Consider the following 14,111-nt stretch of genomic DNA (forward strand, 5'->3'; position numbering starts at 1 on the left):
CCCACATCCCATGAAAGAAGAAAAACTGAGAAGGTAGAAGGAGCCTTAATGTCTCATCTGAAAGCCGGTACTTCTGACAATGCAGCACTCTCTCAGGTCTGCACTGGTTGTATCAGCCTGAAGCAAGTACTTCAAGTCCCTTGAGTGGGGCTTGAACCCACAAGCTCCTGACTCAGAGGATAATACTACTACTGAGGCATGGATGACTCCCAAGGAAAGCAAGTATGGTCTAAAGAATGATGGCATGAGAATAGGAGGAGAGAGCTGATTTGTCTGTAAATCTTATTACGGGGTAGATGCACAATTTGGGAGAAGAAATATTTAGTGTTTCAAGGTTGAACAGGTTGGGCCTATACCCATTGGAGTTTAGAAGAATGAGAGGTGATCTTATTGAAACACCTAAGATCCTGAGGGGATTTGATAGGTGGATGCCAGAAGGATGTTTCCTCTTGTGGGGGAGACTAAAACTAGGGGACACGGTTTAAGAATAAGGAATCTCCCTTTTAAGATGGGGATGAGGAGATACTTTTTCCTCTCTGAGGGTCGTTAGTCTGGGGAATTCACTCCCCCAGAAACCAGTGGAGGCTGGGCCATTGAAGGGTGAAATAGATAGGTTTTTGATGATCAGGGGAGACGAGGGTTATGGGGACAGCAGACAGGAAGTTGGAGTTGACACCACAACCAGATCGGCCATGATCTTGTTGAATGGTAGAGCAGGCTCGAAGGGCTGAATGGCCTACTCCTGCTCCTAAGTCCTATATTTCTATGTTCAAAATTTATGTTTAAGCTTGTGTGTAGACTGAAGGAGCCGGAGATTTTAATGAGTGCGCGTGTGTGCATGCGAGAGTGTATGTGTATGTGTACATGCTTTTGTTTTCTCCACCAGTCTACACTTTCCGGGGGAGGTGATCCTGGTCACATGGGATGCAGAGTAAATTCTGTTAGACTAACATGCATGATAACTAGCTATCTGACAGAGTTTGCTGTGTAAATATTTGCCCGCTAAACCCTCTCCTGTTGCAGATCAGTGAAAAGCAGCGCACTCTTTATGAGGCCCTTGAACGACAGCAGAAGTATCAGGATTCTGTCCAGTCAGTCTCAGCCAAGATGGAGTCGATCGAGGGGAAGCTAGGTGAGGCGCTCGATGCGGGCAAGAGCCATGACGTCCAGATGGCCGCGCACCAGGTATGGCTCTTGAGTAGTGTCTTTGATTAGCTCGTTACTGCTATCAATGAACTCTGCTTTTCCCCCAGGCATTCGTCTCTCTGACGCACAGACAGCACTAGTTCAAAAAGAAGCCAGCATCGCCCTCCACGCTCTGATCACAGTGACGGGTAACCTTTGAGTCTTGAGGTTTGTTAGATTTGGATTAAGGATATTTGTGGTTTTGTGTCTCCCAGGCACTGATGGATGAGATTGTGACGCTGCAGGATGAGATCAATGAGCTCCAGATCTGCTTTGCTGAAGAGCTGGTGTCCGACACTGTGGACACAGACACTTCTGACCAACTGGCTATGCAGTCCACGCTGACAGTCCTCGCGGAGCGCATGGCCACCATCAAGATGAAAGCACTGGGAAAGAAACAGCTTCTCGAGGTTTGCAAACTCTGAATTCTCCACCCACTCATGTTCTTAAAGGATTCTGCCTTTTCCATTCCGTCTTTGTCTGATCATTCAAAGGCTGCTGTTGTTACGTGTTGTTGCTAACCATCTATCAAATTCCAGAAAGGAGACTTGTGTGCACCTGGATAGAATTGGCCCAGGGAAGAGATACTTTACTTAGGAAAATTGGGGCTCTTTTCATTAGAGTTGAGAAGGTTAAGAGAGCTGAATGAGCAATGGGTTGGGAAAATGGTGCTGTGTAGTGATCTTTCAGACAGAAGGCACATGCGTGATGGACTGAATGGGGCAAGGGTAGGTGATGGGACTGAGAGGCGGATCAGTGGGAGGTGCAGATACTAGACGGTGTACAGTAACAAACGTATGTAAAGGGAGCTGACTGTAGTCAGGGCAAAGTTAAGCATCTGGTGACCTTAAGTGTTCATTTTGGGGAAACCGTTTAGAGCTTTCTGTGATGGAAAAGGCACAAAGGTAACGGTAAGCCTTGAGAATAAAATGTATAAGAATTGGCTCAACTTGGGGTTCTTCTCATTGCAGAGAGGACGGGGGGAGGGGGGAGGGGAACATGGCTGACTTTTTCAAACTAGTCAGCCTCCACGATGTAGAGGATTGGACATGGCTCTTTGAATTGGTGTGGGATAGCAGAACAAGGGGGTGAGTGCGAAATGGGAAGGACTGACTTGGCAGGACTTGAAACACCTATTTCACTGAGAGGATGGCCGGCTTTGTAAGTGCTTACCAAGAGGGGTTGGCTGGGCAAAGAGCTTGGGATCACGCCAGCAAAATTGGACAAGTACTTTGAAGAGAAACACATTATTGGATACAGGTGCTAGGACACCAGGAGGGTTGACTAGCTGGGCTGATGATATTTTCAACCCTTACGATTTTCCATGTTTTTAATTTGGGTCACCGAGTGCACCTCAAAAGACACCCCTAAAAGATGTCCACAGTTTTTTGACGCCTGTAATGTTCTGGCTGGATTAGCCTAATATTCTCAGCTGTGGGGAACTATCTTACTGGAGCTGATGAATATCTAAATAAATAAGCCTTCAAAAAGGAATGTTCCTGTGTGACTAGGTGATGAGCATATTGCCTTGTCTTTTAATCACTCGTAGGCACTCATTGTGCAGCAACATTATTCTACAATTCAAGTGGGACAAAAGCAAGCTTGAAGCAGTTGGGACTCATCCCAGCAGAGCTTATGATGCACGGCGCCTATTCTAGCAACACAACAAAATATTGCCCATTAAAACCCGTTTCACCCGTTTAGCTCTGTGACCTTAAAAGACGAAAATGCTGGAAATACTCAGTTGGTCGAGCAACATACGAACCCACGAATTAGGAGCAGGAGAAGGCCACTCGGCCCCTTGAGCCTGTTCCACCATTCAATAAGATCATGGCTGAGCTGATTGTAACCTCAACTTCACATTCCTCCTACGCCCGATCACCTTTCACCTCCTTGCTTATGAAGAATCTATCCACTTCTGCCTTAAAGATGCTCAAAGACTCTGCCTCAACCACCTTTTGAGGAAGAGAATTCCAAAGTCTCTCGATCCTCTGAGAGAATTTTTTTTTCTCATCTCTGTCTTAAATGAGTGACCCCTTATTTTTAAACAGTGACCCCTACTTCTAGATTCTCCCACAAGAGGAAACATCCTCTCCACATCCACCCTGTCAAGACCCCTCAGGATCTTATATGTTTCAGTCAAGTCACCTCTTACTCCTCAAAACTCCAGTGGATACAAGCCTAACCTGTTCAACCTTTCCTCATAAGACAACCTGCCCATTCCAGGTATTAATCCAGTAAACCTTCTCTGAACTGCTTGCAATGCGTTTAAATCTTTCCTTAAATAAGGAGACCAGCATCTGTGGAGAGGGAAACAGAGTTAATGTCAGAACCAGAAGATCTTAGAGAATTAAGAGCTTTTAAACAAGCACAGAGGCAGGGAAAAGTGGGGGCGTCGGCAGAGGGAGGAAGGAACAGAAAGAAGGCCTATGATTGGGTGGGGAGGCAGGAGTGACTAAATGACAAAAGAGATCATGGCGTAAGGCAAACATGGGGTGGTGATGGGACAAGTAAAGAAATAAAGGTGGGTCTGGAGGAGATGTAAATAGTCACAGCAGAATCATCACAAATGGAAACGGTGGCCCTGATCTGAAGTTTTTTCTCTGTGTTTGAGGTCAGAAAGTTGTAGTGGAGCAGGCCAAGAATTGAGAGGTCAACATGGGATGGAGTTTTAAAGTGGCAAATAGCTGAATGTCACACCTGTGAGCTGACTGGAGTGTTCAGAAAAGCAATGGCCTAATCTGGGGAGATGTTGGCATGGTGGTAATATCACTGAATTAGTAATCGAGAGGCCCAGGCTAATGCCCTGGGGGCAAGGGTTCAAATCCCACTAGGGCAACTGGTGGAATTTAAATTCAATTAATAAATCTGGGATATAAAGTTATTCTAGTAATGGTGACCATGAAACTATCATTGATTGTTGTAAAAATCCATCTGGTTCACTAATGTCCTTTAGAGAAGCAAATCTGCCATCTTTACCTGGCCTGGCCTACATGTGACTCCAGACCCACAGCAATGTGGTTGACTTTAACTGCCTCTTGAAATGGCCTAACAAGCCACTCAGCTCAGGGGCAACTAGGGCTGGGCAACAAATGCTGGCCTCACCAGCGATGCCCAGATCCCATGAGAGAATAAAGAAAAATAAAATCTACATTTGGTTTCCCCGATGTAGAGGCAACTGCATTTTGAGCAGCGAAGGTAGTGCATAAAAATGTTGCCTTGATTGCTTTTTCAGGAGAGGCTGAATGAGCAGGTGGAGGAACAGCGCCAGGAACAAGCTCTTCAACTATATCTCAGTGAGGCTGATGAACTGGACAATTGGCTTCTAATTACAAAGGCCACACTAGACGCTACGCTGAAGGTCCCTAAGGAGCAGATGGACATGGAGGAACAACTCATTGACTGTCAGGTATTGGCTCTAGCTCAAAGAAGTACAGATAATAAAGAATTACTTCCCTTGCATGTTTAGATTTTTATCTGAGATGAGTTGTGTCATTAAATAGCTTTTGTATAAGAACAAAAATGTTGGATTTGTATAACATAAGAACAGCATACATAAGAACATAAGAAATAGGAGCAGGAGTAGGCCATTCGGCCCCTCTAGCCTGCTGTGCCATTCAGTAAGATCTAATTGTGGCCTTAACTCCACTTTCCTGCCTGCCCCCTGTAACCCTTGACTTCCTTGGCAATCAAAATCAGTCCAACTCAGCCTTGAATATATTCAATGACACTGCTGTCTGTGGAAGAGAATTTCAAAGACTAATGATCCTCTGAGAGAAGCAATTCCTCCTCATCTCCGACTTTAATGGGGGATCCTTTATCTTGAAACTGTGCCTTCTAGTTCTGTATTCCCCCATGAGGGGAAAGATCCTTCAGCATCTACCGTGTCAAGTCCCCTCAGAATCTTATATGTTTCAATAAGTTTATCTTGCATTCTTCTAAACTCCAATGAGTGTGAGCCCAACTTGCTCAACCTTTCCTCATAAGGCAAACCCTTCATCCTTGGAATTAGCCTAGTGAACCTTCTCTGTGCTGCTTTCAATGCATGTATGTCCCTCCTTAAGTAAGGTGACCAAAACTGTACACAGTGCTCTAGGTGTGGTCTCATCAATGCCCTATACAGTTGTAGCAAGACTTCCCTACTTTTATACTCCATGACCCTTGCAATAAAGGGCAACATTCCATTTGCCTTCTTAATTCCTTGCTATACCTGCATGCTGACTTTTTGTGATCCATGTACAAGGACACCCCATTCTGCAGCATTCTGCAGCCTTTCTCCATTTAAACAATATTCTGCTTTTCTATTCTCCCCGCCAAAGTAGAGAACCTCACATTTTCCCACATTATACTCCATCTGCTAAATTTTTGTCCACTCACTTAACCTATTGATATCCCTTAGTATCCTCCTCATGACTTAGTTTCCTATCTATCTTTGTATCGTCAACAAATTTGGCCACAATACAGTTAGTCCTTCCATCCCAAGTCATTAATATAGATCATAAATAGTTGAGGCCCCAGCACTGATCATTACTAGTTTGTTTGTCATCTGAAAATGACCCATATATCCCAACTCTCTGTTTCCTATTAGTTAGCCAATCCGCTATCCCATGCTTATGTATCAGCCCCAACACCATAAGCTCTTACCCTGTGTAGTGACGTTTTATGTGGCACCTTATTGAATGGCTTTTAGCTATCCAAATATACTACATCTACTGGTTCTCCTTTATTCACCCTGCTTGTAACATCCTTAAGGAGCACTAATTTATCAAAAACTATTTCCCTTTCACAAAACCATGTTGACTCTCCCTGATTGTATTATGATTTTCAAAATGTCTTGCTACTACCTCTTTAATAATGGATTTTAGCATGACATCTGATTACACCCAGAAACGCTTTACAACCAATGAAATACCTTCAAAACGTGTAGTCACTATTGTAGGAAACCTGGCAGCCATTAGGGAGGAGGCTGCTGCTCTTCTTCTATTGAGTGTTGGGGAATCTTTTCAGCCCACTTGGCAGGCATCTCATCTCATCTCATCTGAAAGATGGCATCACTGGTAATACAGCACCCCTTCAATGCCATATTGAGAGTCTCAGCCTAGATTTTGTGCTTAAGTCTCTGGAGTGGGACTTGATCTTTTGACTCAGGCTACCACTGAGGCAAGGCTGGTACTGACATGTGTACGTATGAGTTTTAGATGGCCATTTAGCATAATCACCAAATGCTGGCCGCTGTGGAGGGACAGTCAATGGGGTAGTGTTGATAAGTGTTTTTCTATTGCTAGAATTTTCCCATAAGGAACACCTCATCATTATCTGTTGTTGCCACAACAAACCTTTCCCGGCTCGGTCTGCTGAGCATCTGCTGCAGCTCAATGGAAGAAAAGCAAACTTGCATTTATATAGTGCCCGTTATGACCTCAGAATGTCCCAAAGTGCTTTATGGTCAAAGCAGTTACCGTTGTAATTTACAAAACATGGCGGCCAATTTGTGCACAGCAAGATCCCACAGTCAGCAATGCAGTAGTGTCCAGGTAATTTGTTTTAGGTGTTGGTTGAGGGATAAATGTTGACCAGGACACACAGTCAATAACCTGTGCACCAGCCGTGTGAAGTAGGATGTTTCTGCAAAACATAAAGTGTTTCAGACTTTTAGATTCTGAACTATTTACAGAGTAGGTGTCTTGAAGGATCAGATTAACTGCTACTTATGATAAATATATGGGTCTAAATATATGGGTCTTCCCAGAGGCTGTGGTGTGTGTGTGTGTGTGTGTGTAGTGTGTGTGTAGTGTGTGTGTAGTGTGTGTGTGTAGTGTGTGTGTAGTGTGTGTGTAGTGTGTGTGTAGTGTGTGTGTAGTGTGTGTGTAGTGTGTGTGTACTGTGTGTGTGTACTGTGTGTGTGTACTGTGTGTGTGTACTGTGTGTGTGTACTGTGTGTGTGTACTGTGTGTGTGTACTGTGTGTGTGTACAGTGTGTGTGTACAGTGTGTGTAGTGTGTGTGTGTAGTGTGTGTATGTAGTGTGTGTAGTGTGTAGTGTGTGTGCGTGTGTGTGTAGTGTGTGTGTAGTGTGTGTGTAGTGTGTGTGTACTGTGTGTGTGTACTGTGTGTGTGTACTGTGTGTGTGTGCTGTGTGTGTACTGTGTGTGTGTACTGTGTGTGTGTACTGTGTGTGTGTACTGTGTGTGTGTACAGTGTGTGTGTACAGTGTGTGTAGTGTGTGTGTGTAGTGTGTGTATGTAGTGTGTGTAGTGTGTGTGTGTAGTGTGTGTATGTAGTGTGTGTAGTGTGTAGTGTGTGTGCGTGTGTGTGTAGTGTGTGTGTGTACTGTGTGTGTGTATGTGTGTACTGTGTGTGTGTACTGTGTGTGTACTGTGTGTATGTGTGTGTTGGAGGAAGGTTTGAGTTGATCTTGCTGTATTTGCTGCAACAGAACATGTTGGTGGAGATCGAGCAGAAAGTGGCATCCGTTTCTGAGCTCTTCATGAACAGCGAGAACCTGCTCATAGAGGGGAAGCCCCAGACCCGGGGGCAAGCGGAGCACCTGACCGAGAAACTCCGGAATCTAAAGGGGAGTTTGATGGAACTGCAGAAAATGCTGCAGGACAGAAGAATCACCATCAAAGTAAGGTTCTTACTCTCATCCTCTTGCTAACAGCATTGTTCACGGCGGAGCTCTCTCATTCCACGGCAATGTTTTGTGAGGGTATGCTACATTTTTAAAAATTCTCCCCCCTGCCCATCTCTTGCAGATGAAGGGGCAGATGGGTGGGTCACCTGGTCCCAAGCAACTTTCTATGTTGTCTTTGTGCTTGTTGCCAGGATTCCTTTCCTAATAGAAACCCCCTCCCCACCCAAACCTTGGGGATGCATTGGCCTATTCAATGCCAGACTGAAGCGATCTAGCAGTTGAACATACTTTGTCTGGCTTCATTGCTACAACATTCTGCGCCAGAGCTGTTGACTTATGTTATTTGCAATGCAGAATTTATTTTTTTCCAAAGACTGATTGACTTCAGTATAATTCTTAAACCCTTCGGTTCTGTTCCGAAGCAGAGTCATATTGGACTCGAACCACACACACACACACACACACACACACACGTGCGCGCGCACATACACACACACACACACACATACCACACGCACACGACAGACAGACACACATACCACACAAACACACACACATGACAGACAGACACACACACCACACACACACACACACAGATTTTTGGATACGGAGGGAATCCAGGTCCTTCCCTCCATCTCTCTCGTTAATCCGGCGAATGTGAGTCCAAATCCCACAGCGGAAGGTAGAGAATTTGATTTCTGTTTTAATTTGAAATATCTGGAAATTAAAAAAAATTGATAAGAGCGACCGTGAAGCTTGTTGGTTTGCTGTAAAAACCCAACAGGTTTATTCATTAGAAAAGGTGCCAGGCCATCCTTACCTGGTCTGGCCTATCGTTGTAAACTCTCACCAAAGTGATTGACACCTAATTGCTCTCTGAAGATGTCTCGCAAGCCACTGAGTTGCATCAAACTTGGGGCAATGGGGAAGGGCTATAACTATTGAGTTTTCAAGGTGCCCCTTCTGAAATGAATTTTTTAAAAAAAATTTGTCCCACAAGAGAATTAGGTGGGGATTGTTGCAATTGGTGATATAATCCCATCAAATAAGCATGTGGTTTGTTTTCTGTATGGTAAAGCACGGTGTGGTGCAGGAGAAGGAGGACACGGAAATAGATTCCACATTCCACTCGAGCCCCAGTGTCCAGGAGTGGCTGGTACAAGCTCGAGCCACTCGCTATCAACACCAGCAGAACAGCCTACTGAGGCAGAAGGCAAGTGGACCACTCGCTAATATTTAGCTCATAGATCAACACCAAGGATGAGGGTTTCTCATTACAATAAAGGCCAGCATTTTACTTTCCTTTGCAACAAAATCCGACCGGTTCACTAACTCCCTTCGGGGAAGGGACTGTTGTCACATTCCCCCTGGTTTGGCCTACAGGCACACGTTCTCACTGTATGTGGATGATGCCTTCTGACGTGGCCCAACAAACCACTCCTTACAAGAAAGAGATGGCGACCCACCGCCCCCTGCTCAGGGCGAACACGTTTGAGCATTGCATGCTGTCTTGCCGGTGCTGACCACGTCCCAAGAACACTTTTTTTTTACAAAAAAGTAAATCAATTAGCAGAAGGAACGATGCGCTGGAGATGTGGCATCAGTGTAAGAAATAAGGTGCTCCTCAAAGTCAATTGGGAAGGAGCACAGAGCATCCCTACAAGCAGGAATCCAGCAGAAAATGCAAACCTGACTAATATTCTTCTTATTAATTACTTCAAAAAAAAAAGCTGAAGACTGAGGAGCTCAGGCCTTCAACCATTTATCTATTCCACAACAGGTTTGTTGTGAGCCAATTTCCCACCGCCTGCACTCTTAACACGTTCAATATTGGAACAAGTTCAGGCGTTGTAGAAAACAGTAAACCCAACACGAAGTTTAGCTTCAAGCGCAAAACACAGGTTTTGGAAATCTGAAACCCCAGTGAAAATGCTGGAAGCGCCCCAGTGGTTCAGTCAGCAAGGTGGGATGAGCTAGTGATTCAGCAGTGAACCCTATCGCGTGTGTAGCGGACGCAGGGCCGGTGCTAACGGTCACTGGTCCGTTTCCTCCGTAGATGACGAGGGTTTTGTTTCCCAGATCTGTTTCGATTGTTTTCTCAATCTGTCTCCAGGAGTTGGAGCAGCAGCTTGCAGAGCAGAAGAACCTGCTGCGGTCGGTCGCCAGCAGTGGAGAGAAGATCATGACCCAACAAAGCAGCATGGAGGCTGTCGGTGAGGAGCAGAGGCCGCAGGCTGTGTGAGTACCCAGGCTTCCAGTTAAAAGATTGGGTGCCTCTCCCCAGCAACAGGGAAGCCTTGACTTTATTAACCTTGTCGGACTCAGTTTTGCCTGTTTCAGTAAATCCTCTTTGCCCGTTCTGCAAACTCCAACCCTGTGTTAGCCATCAGTTTGCGGCTGAAGGTTAGAGGCTTTGTTCAAGTGGAAACCTGCTGAAATCTGCTTGTAGTCACCAACACAAACATTGCCATGAAGTACAGTAAAAGAAAAAGACTTGTGTTCACATGGTGACTTTCACTATCTCAGGATGGCCCAGAGCACTTTACAGCCAATGAAGTACTTTTAGAACTGTAATGTAGGAAAAGCAGCAGCCAATTTAGTACACAGCAGCATCCCACAAACAGCAATGAGATAAATGAGCAGATTATCTGTTTTAGTGATGTTAATTGAGTGGTAAATATCTCCGGAGGGAGCCTTGAACCCATGATCTTCTGACTCAGAAGTGAGTGCAACCCATTGAGCTACAGCTGACTATTGGGATATAGCCTTCCTTCCTGGGTCCAATACTGGGAAGCCCAAAGGAGATTTTGTGTCTGGCTCCCTGATCTTTGTGGCTGTTAGATAGAGCTCCCGGTCAGCAATCCGGACTCATAAAGTGGCCTCTTGTATTTCATTAATTTACTTTACAACTGCATTCACATTCAATAAACCCACCTAAAGCCAGGTTTGTGATAAACACCTCAGGACAGAGGCGGGTGAATATCCTTGGAGGTTCTCCCATTCCTCCTGCGTGACCGTGGTTTCCATCGAGCTTAAAGGAGCTGAAGATGCCCTGGGGAAGTTCTACCACTGGAAATTTCTGGACTGAGGCTCCTGCACCCTAGATTTACTGGCTTATATAAATAAACCTCAGTAACTCAAAGGGAATGAGGTGGAGGGAGAGTCTCGTGTGTGTGTGTGAGCCATACGCACTGAGATGGACCTGAGTCTGTGCTGAGTTAGCTGACCTCACAGTGGTAAGCATGCTCCAATTGGCATCAGTGCCCCTGTGATAGTAACAGTAATATGAGTCCTGGATTCTTGCCCCCAAGGGTTATCTCACCTTCCTCCTCCTGCCCCGTTAAATGGCAATCTCAGGCATGGTTAGGTTCAATGGCAATGCCCATTGTGTGGCAGAGTTAGCTACTGACATTCGCTTGACCAGGATCATACAGCAGTGACTTGCGGAAGGCAGCTGGTGCACATGGAACAGTTCCCCAGAAAGGAGTTGGCACTTTTGGGATCACAGGGAAGAAGCTGGGCAAGTAGAGATAATGACCGGGCCAGGATTTTCCATAGGTCGGGCGGGCTCAGCGGGAGCAAGCAGGGCCGCCCGTGATTGGCTCCACACCGTGATTTCCCAAGCCAATTAAGGCTTGCCCTGCGTGGATCGCGAGCGGTAGTGAGCGCTACCTGTGCGGGCAGAGGGAGGAGGGAGGAGTCGGGTCCAGCGGTCTTTCACGCATGCACGGAGCTGCCTCAGGGAGATTGAAGTGCTTTTTAAAAAAAATAAATAAATAACAATAAAAATTTAATGAAACATGTCCCCCCTCATTGACTGTGTCACATGAGATGGGACGTGTTTTTATTTTTCAAGAAAAGTTTTCATTTGTAAAAGCTCTAGGAAACCTCATCCCGCTCGTGGATGAGGTTTCCTAAAAAACGTACAGGCCGCTCAGCCTTTTCGGTTGGACGGGCAGCGTGAAATTTAGGTTAATTACCTGGTTAATGGCCTTAATAGGCCTATCAATTATTGGTGGGCGCACAGCTGACTCTGGCACACGCCTGCCGAACGAAATATTGCGCGACTTCACGATGATGTCGGGATGCACGCCTGACATCATCGTGCGTCATATTACGTTCCGGCGTGTCGGACGCGCGCTCACACACCAAATAGAAATTTCTGCCCCGGGTGTTTTTCTGCCAAAATGAATTGACTGGCTTGTCAGTGGTTGGGGAGGCAGCATTACTGACCTTTAGGTTTTTTTTTTGGGGTTTCGTCAGTGAGACGGCCCGGTCTGAAACTTTACCTCAGGAGCTTGGTTTTGAGGGGGAGAAGCTATTTGCCTTGCAGCAACTGAGGATCAAGTGGCAGAACCTCCAGAAAGAGATCAGCACCAAGCAGAAGATGTTCAAAAACACGTTGGAGCAAAACCAGGAGCAACAGGTAAGTGGGTAACTGCTGGAACACACAGCCCCTATCCCGCAGTGTGGCGACCTCCACATAAATGAAGTTACATTAATACTGTACAGTGCCTTTCAGAATCCCAGGACATCCCCAAGTGCTTTGCTACAAAGTACTTTGGAAGTGTAGCCGCTGTTGTAATGTAGGAAATCCGGCAGCCAATTTGCGCACAGCAAGCTCCCACAAACAGCAATGTAATAATGATCAGATAATCTTTGATGATTGCGGGATAAGTATTGGCCAGGATACCGGGGAGAACGTCCTTGCTCTCCTTCGAAGAGTGCCACAGTACTTTTTGTGTCCACCTGAGAATGGGTGGTGGGTTAATGTCTCATATGAAAGACGGTGCCTCTGACAGTGGAACACACACTCAGTACTGCACTAAAGGCTCAGCCTGGATTATGTGCTCAAGCCTCTAGAGTGGTGTTTGAACCCAGGACCGGACTCGGGCAAGAGTACTATTGACTGACACTTGCAAGCCCTATCTCCAACCCTCTGTCCCTGTGGTCATGGCTTCCTGAAAGGTGTTCAGGATCAGAGCCTTTGACCTGACCTTGTCCCAGGGGGCTAGCAATGCCAGCCATTGCTATAAATATCCATTTATGATAGGGATTTGCTAATGACTAAAACAACACACTGGCCTAGCTGTTAATTGCACTCACTAATAGACTGCAGGATTGATTGCCCTTTGAACGAATGCAATTTGTGCCTAACAAGCACTTTTGAAATGACTCTCTCCTTACTGTTAGCAGGTTTATAGTCTGTCCAGTGCGGTGTCAAGTGGTATGGCTTTATTTAAAGGGGAAGCTCAGACATTGGACAAGTCGGTGCAGACAGCCAAATCCCTGTTGACTGGCTTGGGCCAAGCTATAGGAAATGTTTCCCCTCAGGTATAATGCACGCTTCCTTTCTCAATTTTATTAAAGTTTTTGATTGAAGCAGTCAGGCAAGCGGGCTCACTTTCCATCTCTGTGAAGGGTAAAGATGCTGAGGAGCAAAGCCTCCCCCTGGAGCAGAAGTTGTATGACGCGGCCTCGGTTACCTCCCACTGGATGGATGGTGTTGAAGATCACTTGTTTGCCAGTGCAAGTTTCCTCCCGGAAAAGGTTGAAGCACACCTGTATCATGATGAGGTAAGAAGCCATCAGTGTCATCCGTATTTAATGACGTTAACTTGGAATTGATTCCACCTCACAGTGCATTATTAAGGTTGTATTTGCGGATTGTAGTGGAGGGACCGGAGCTGTGTTTGCTTTGAGACTGTTATACGCCTGAGTGCAGGCGTTAGGGAAAGGTGAGGAGTGAAGACCAAGGATTTCCTCTTGGTCAGTCAAGGCAATCTTGTAACTGGGGATAGGTGACCCAGCTTCTCTAGTGTGTGTGGTGCAGGTTGACTCAACAGTTTGATGCCAAATGCTCCTTTTTTTTTTGTTACCTAGGCCCTCGCAAAAGATATCGAGGAAGTGATTGATGAAGTAAACGAGAAGAAGGATGCCTTCTTCCATGTTGTCCCGGAGCCCAAAAACCAGGATGTGATTGAGGACGCCCTGAGCTGCCTCCAGGACAGGCTGAGTGTGCTGGGGTTAACGGTGAAGCAACAGTGTGAGCACATGAAAGACCAATTGCAGCAGCTGATGGAGTACCAAGTAAGTGGTGCTCTGCATTCAGGATTCATTTCGTTTTACTTAACCATACTGGAGGATTAGCATGGAGTCCGGTTAGAGCACTCACTGCTTGTAGTGCCCCAGCAGATGTACTTTTCCATTTCCGAATTTTAAAAGCACAGAGGATTACTTTTAGTTAACATTTTAGCTCATGATAATATCAAATTAAATAGCAAAACGCAAGG

General features: G+C 45.7%; 1 protein-coding gene across 1 annotated transcript in view; it reads left to right on the plus strand.

The window, feature by feature from the left end:
- syne1b (spectrin repeat containing, nuclear envelope 1b) overlaps positions 1-14,111 on the plus strand; it is a 447,660-nt gene that overhangs the window by 279,758 nt on the left and 153,791 nt on the right. The window contains exons 93-102 of the mRNA XM_078556589.1: positions 1,024-1,185; positions 1,401-1,595; positions 4,421-4,594; positions 7,621-7,812; positions 8,897-9,031; positions 9,932-10,056; positions 12,082-12,244; positions 13,015-13,152; positions 13,240-13,395; positions 13,702-13,908. Coding sequence (XP_078412715.1) covers positions 1,024-1,185; positions 1,401-1,595; positions 4,421-4,594; positions 7,621-7,812; positions 8,897-9,031; positions 9,932-10,056; positions 12,082-12,244; positions 13,015-13,152; positions 13,240-13,395; positions 13,702-13,908 — 1,647 coding nt within the window. The remainder of the gene's footprint in view (positions 1-1,023; positions 1,186-1,400; positions 1,596-4,420; positions 4,595-7,620; positions 7,813-8,896; positions 9,032-9,931; positions 10,057-12,081; positions 12,245-13,014; positions 13,153-13,239; positions 13,396-13,701; positions 13,909-14,111) is intronic.

This window comes from Cetorhinus maximus, chromosome 14 (assembly GCF_964194155.1).
Source record: "Cetorhinus maximus chromosome 14, sCetMax3.hap1.1, whole genome shotgun sequence".
Lineage (NCBI taxonomy): Eukaryota > Metazoa > Chordata > Chondrichthyes > Lamniformes > Cetorhinidae > Cetorhinus > Cetorhinus maximus.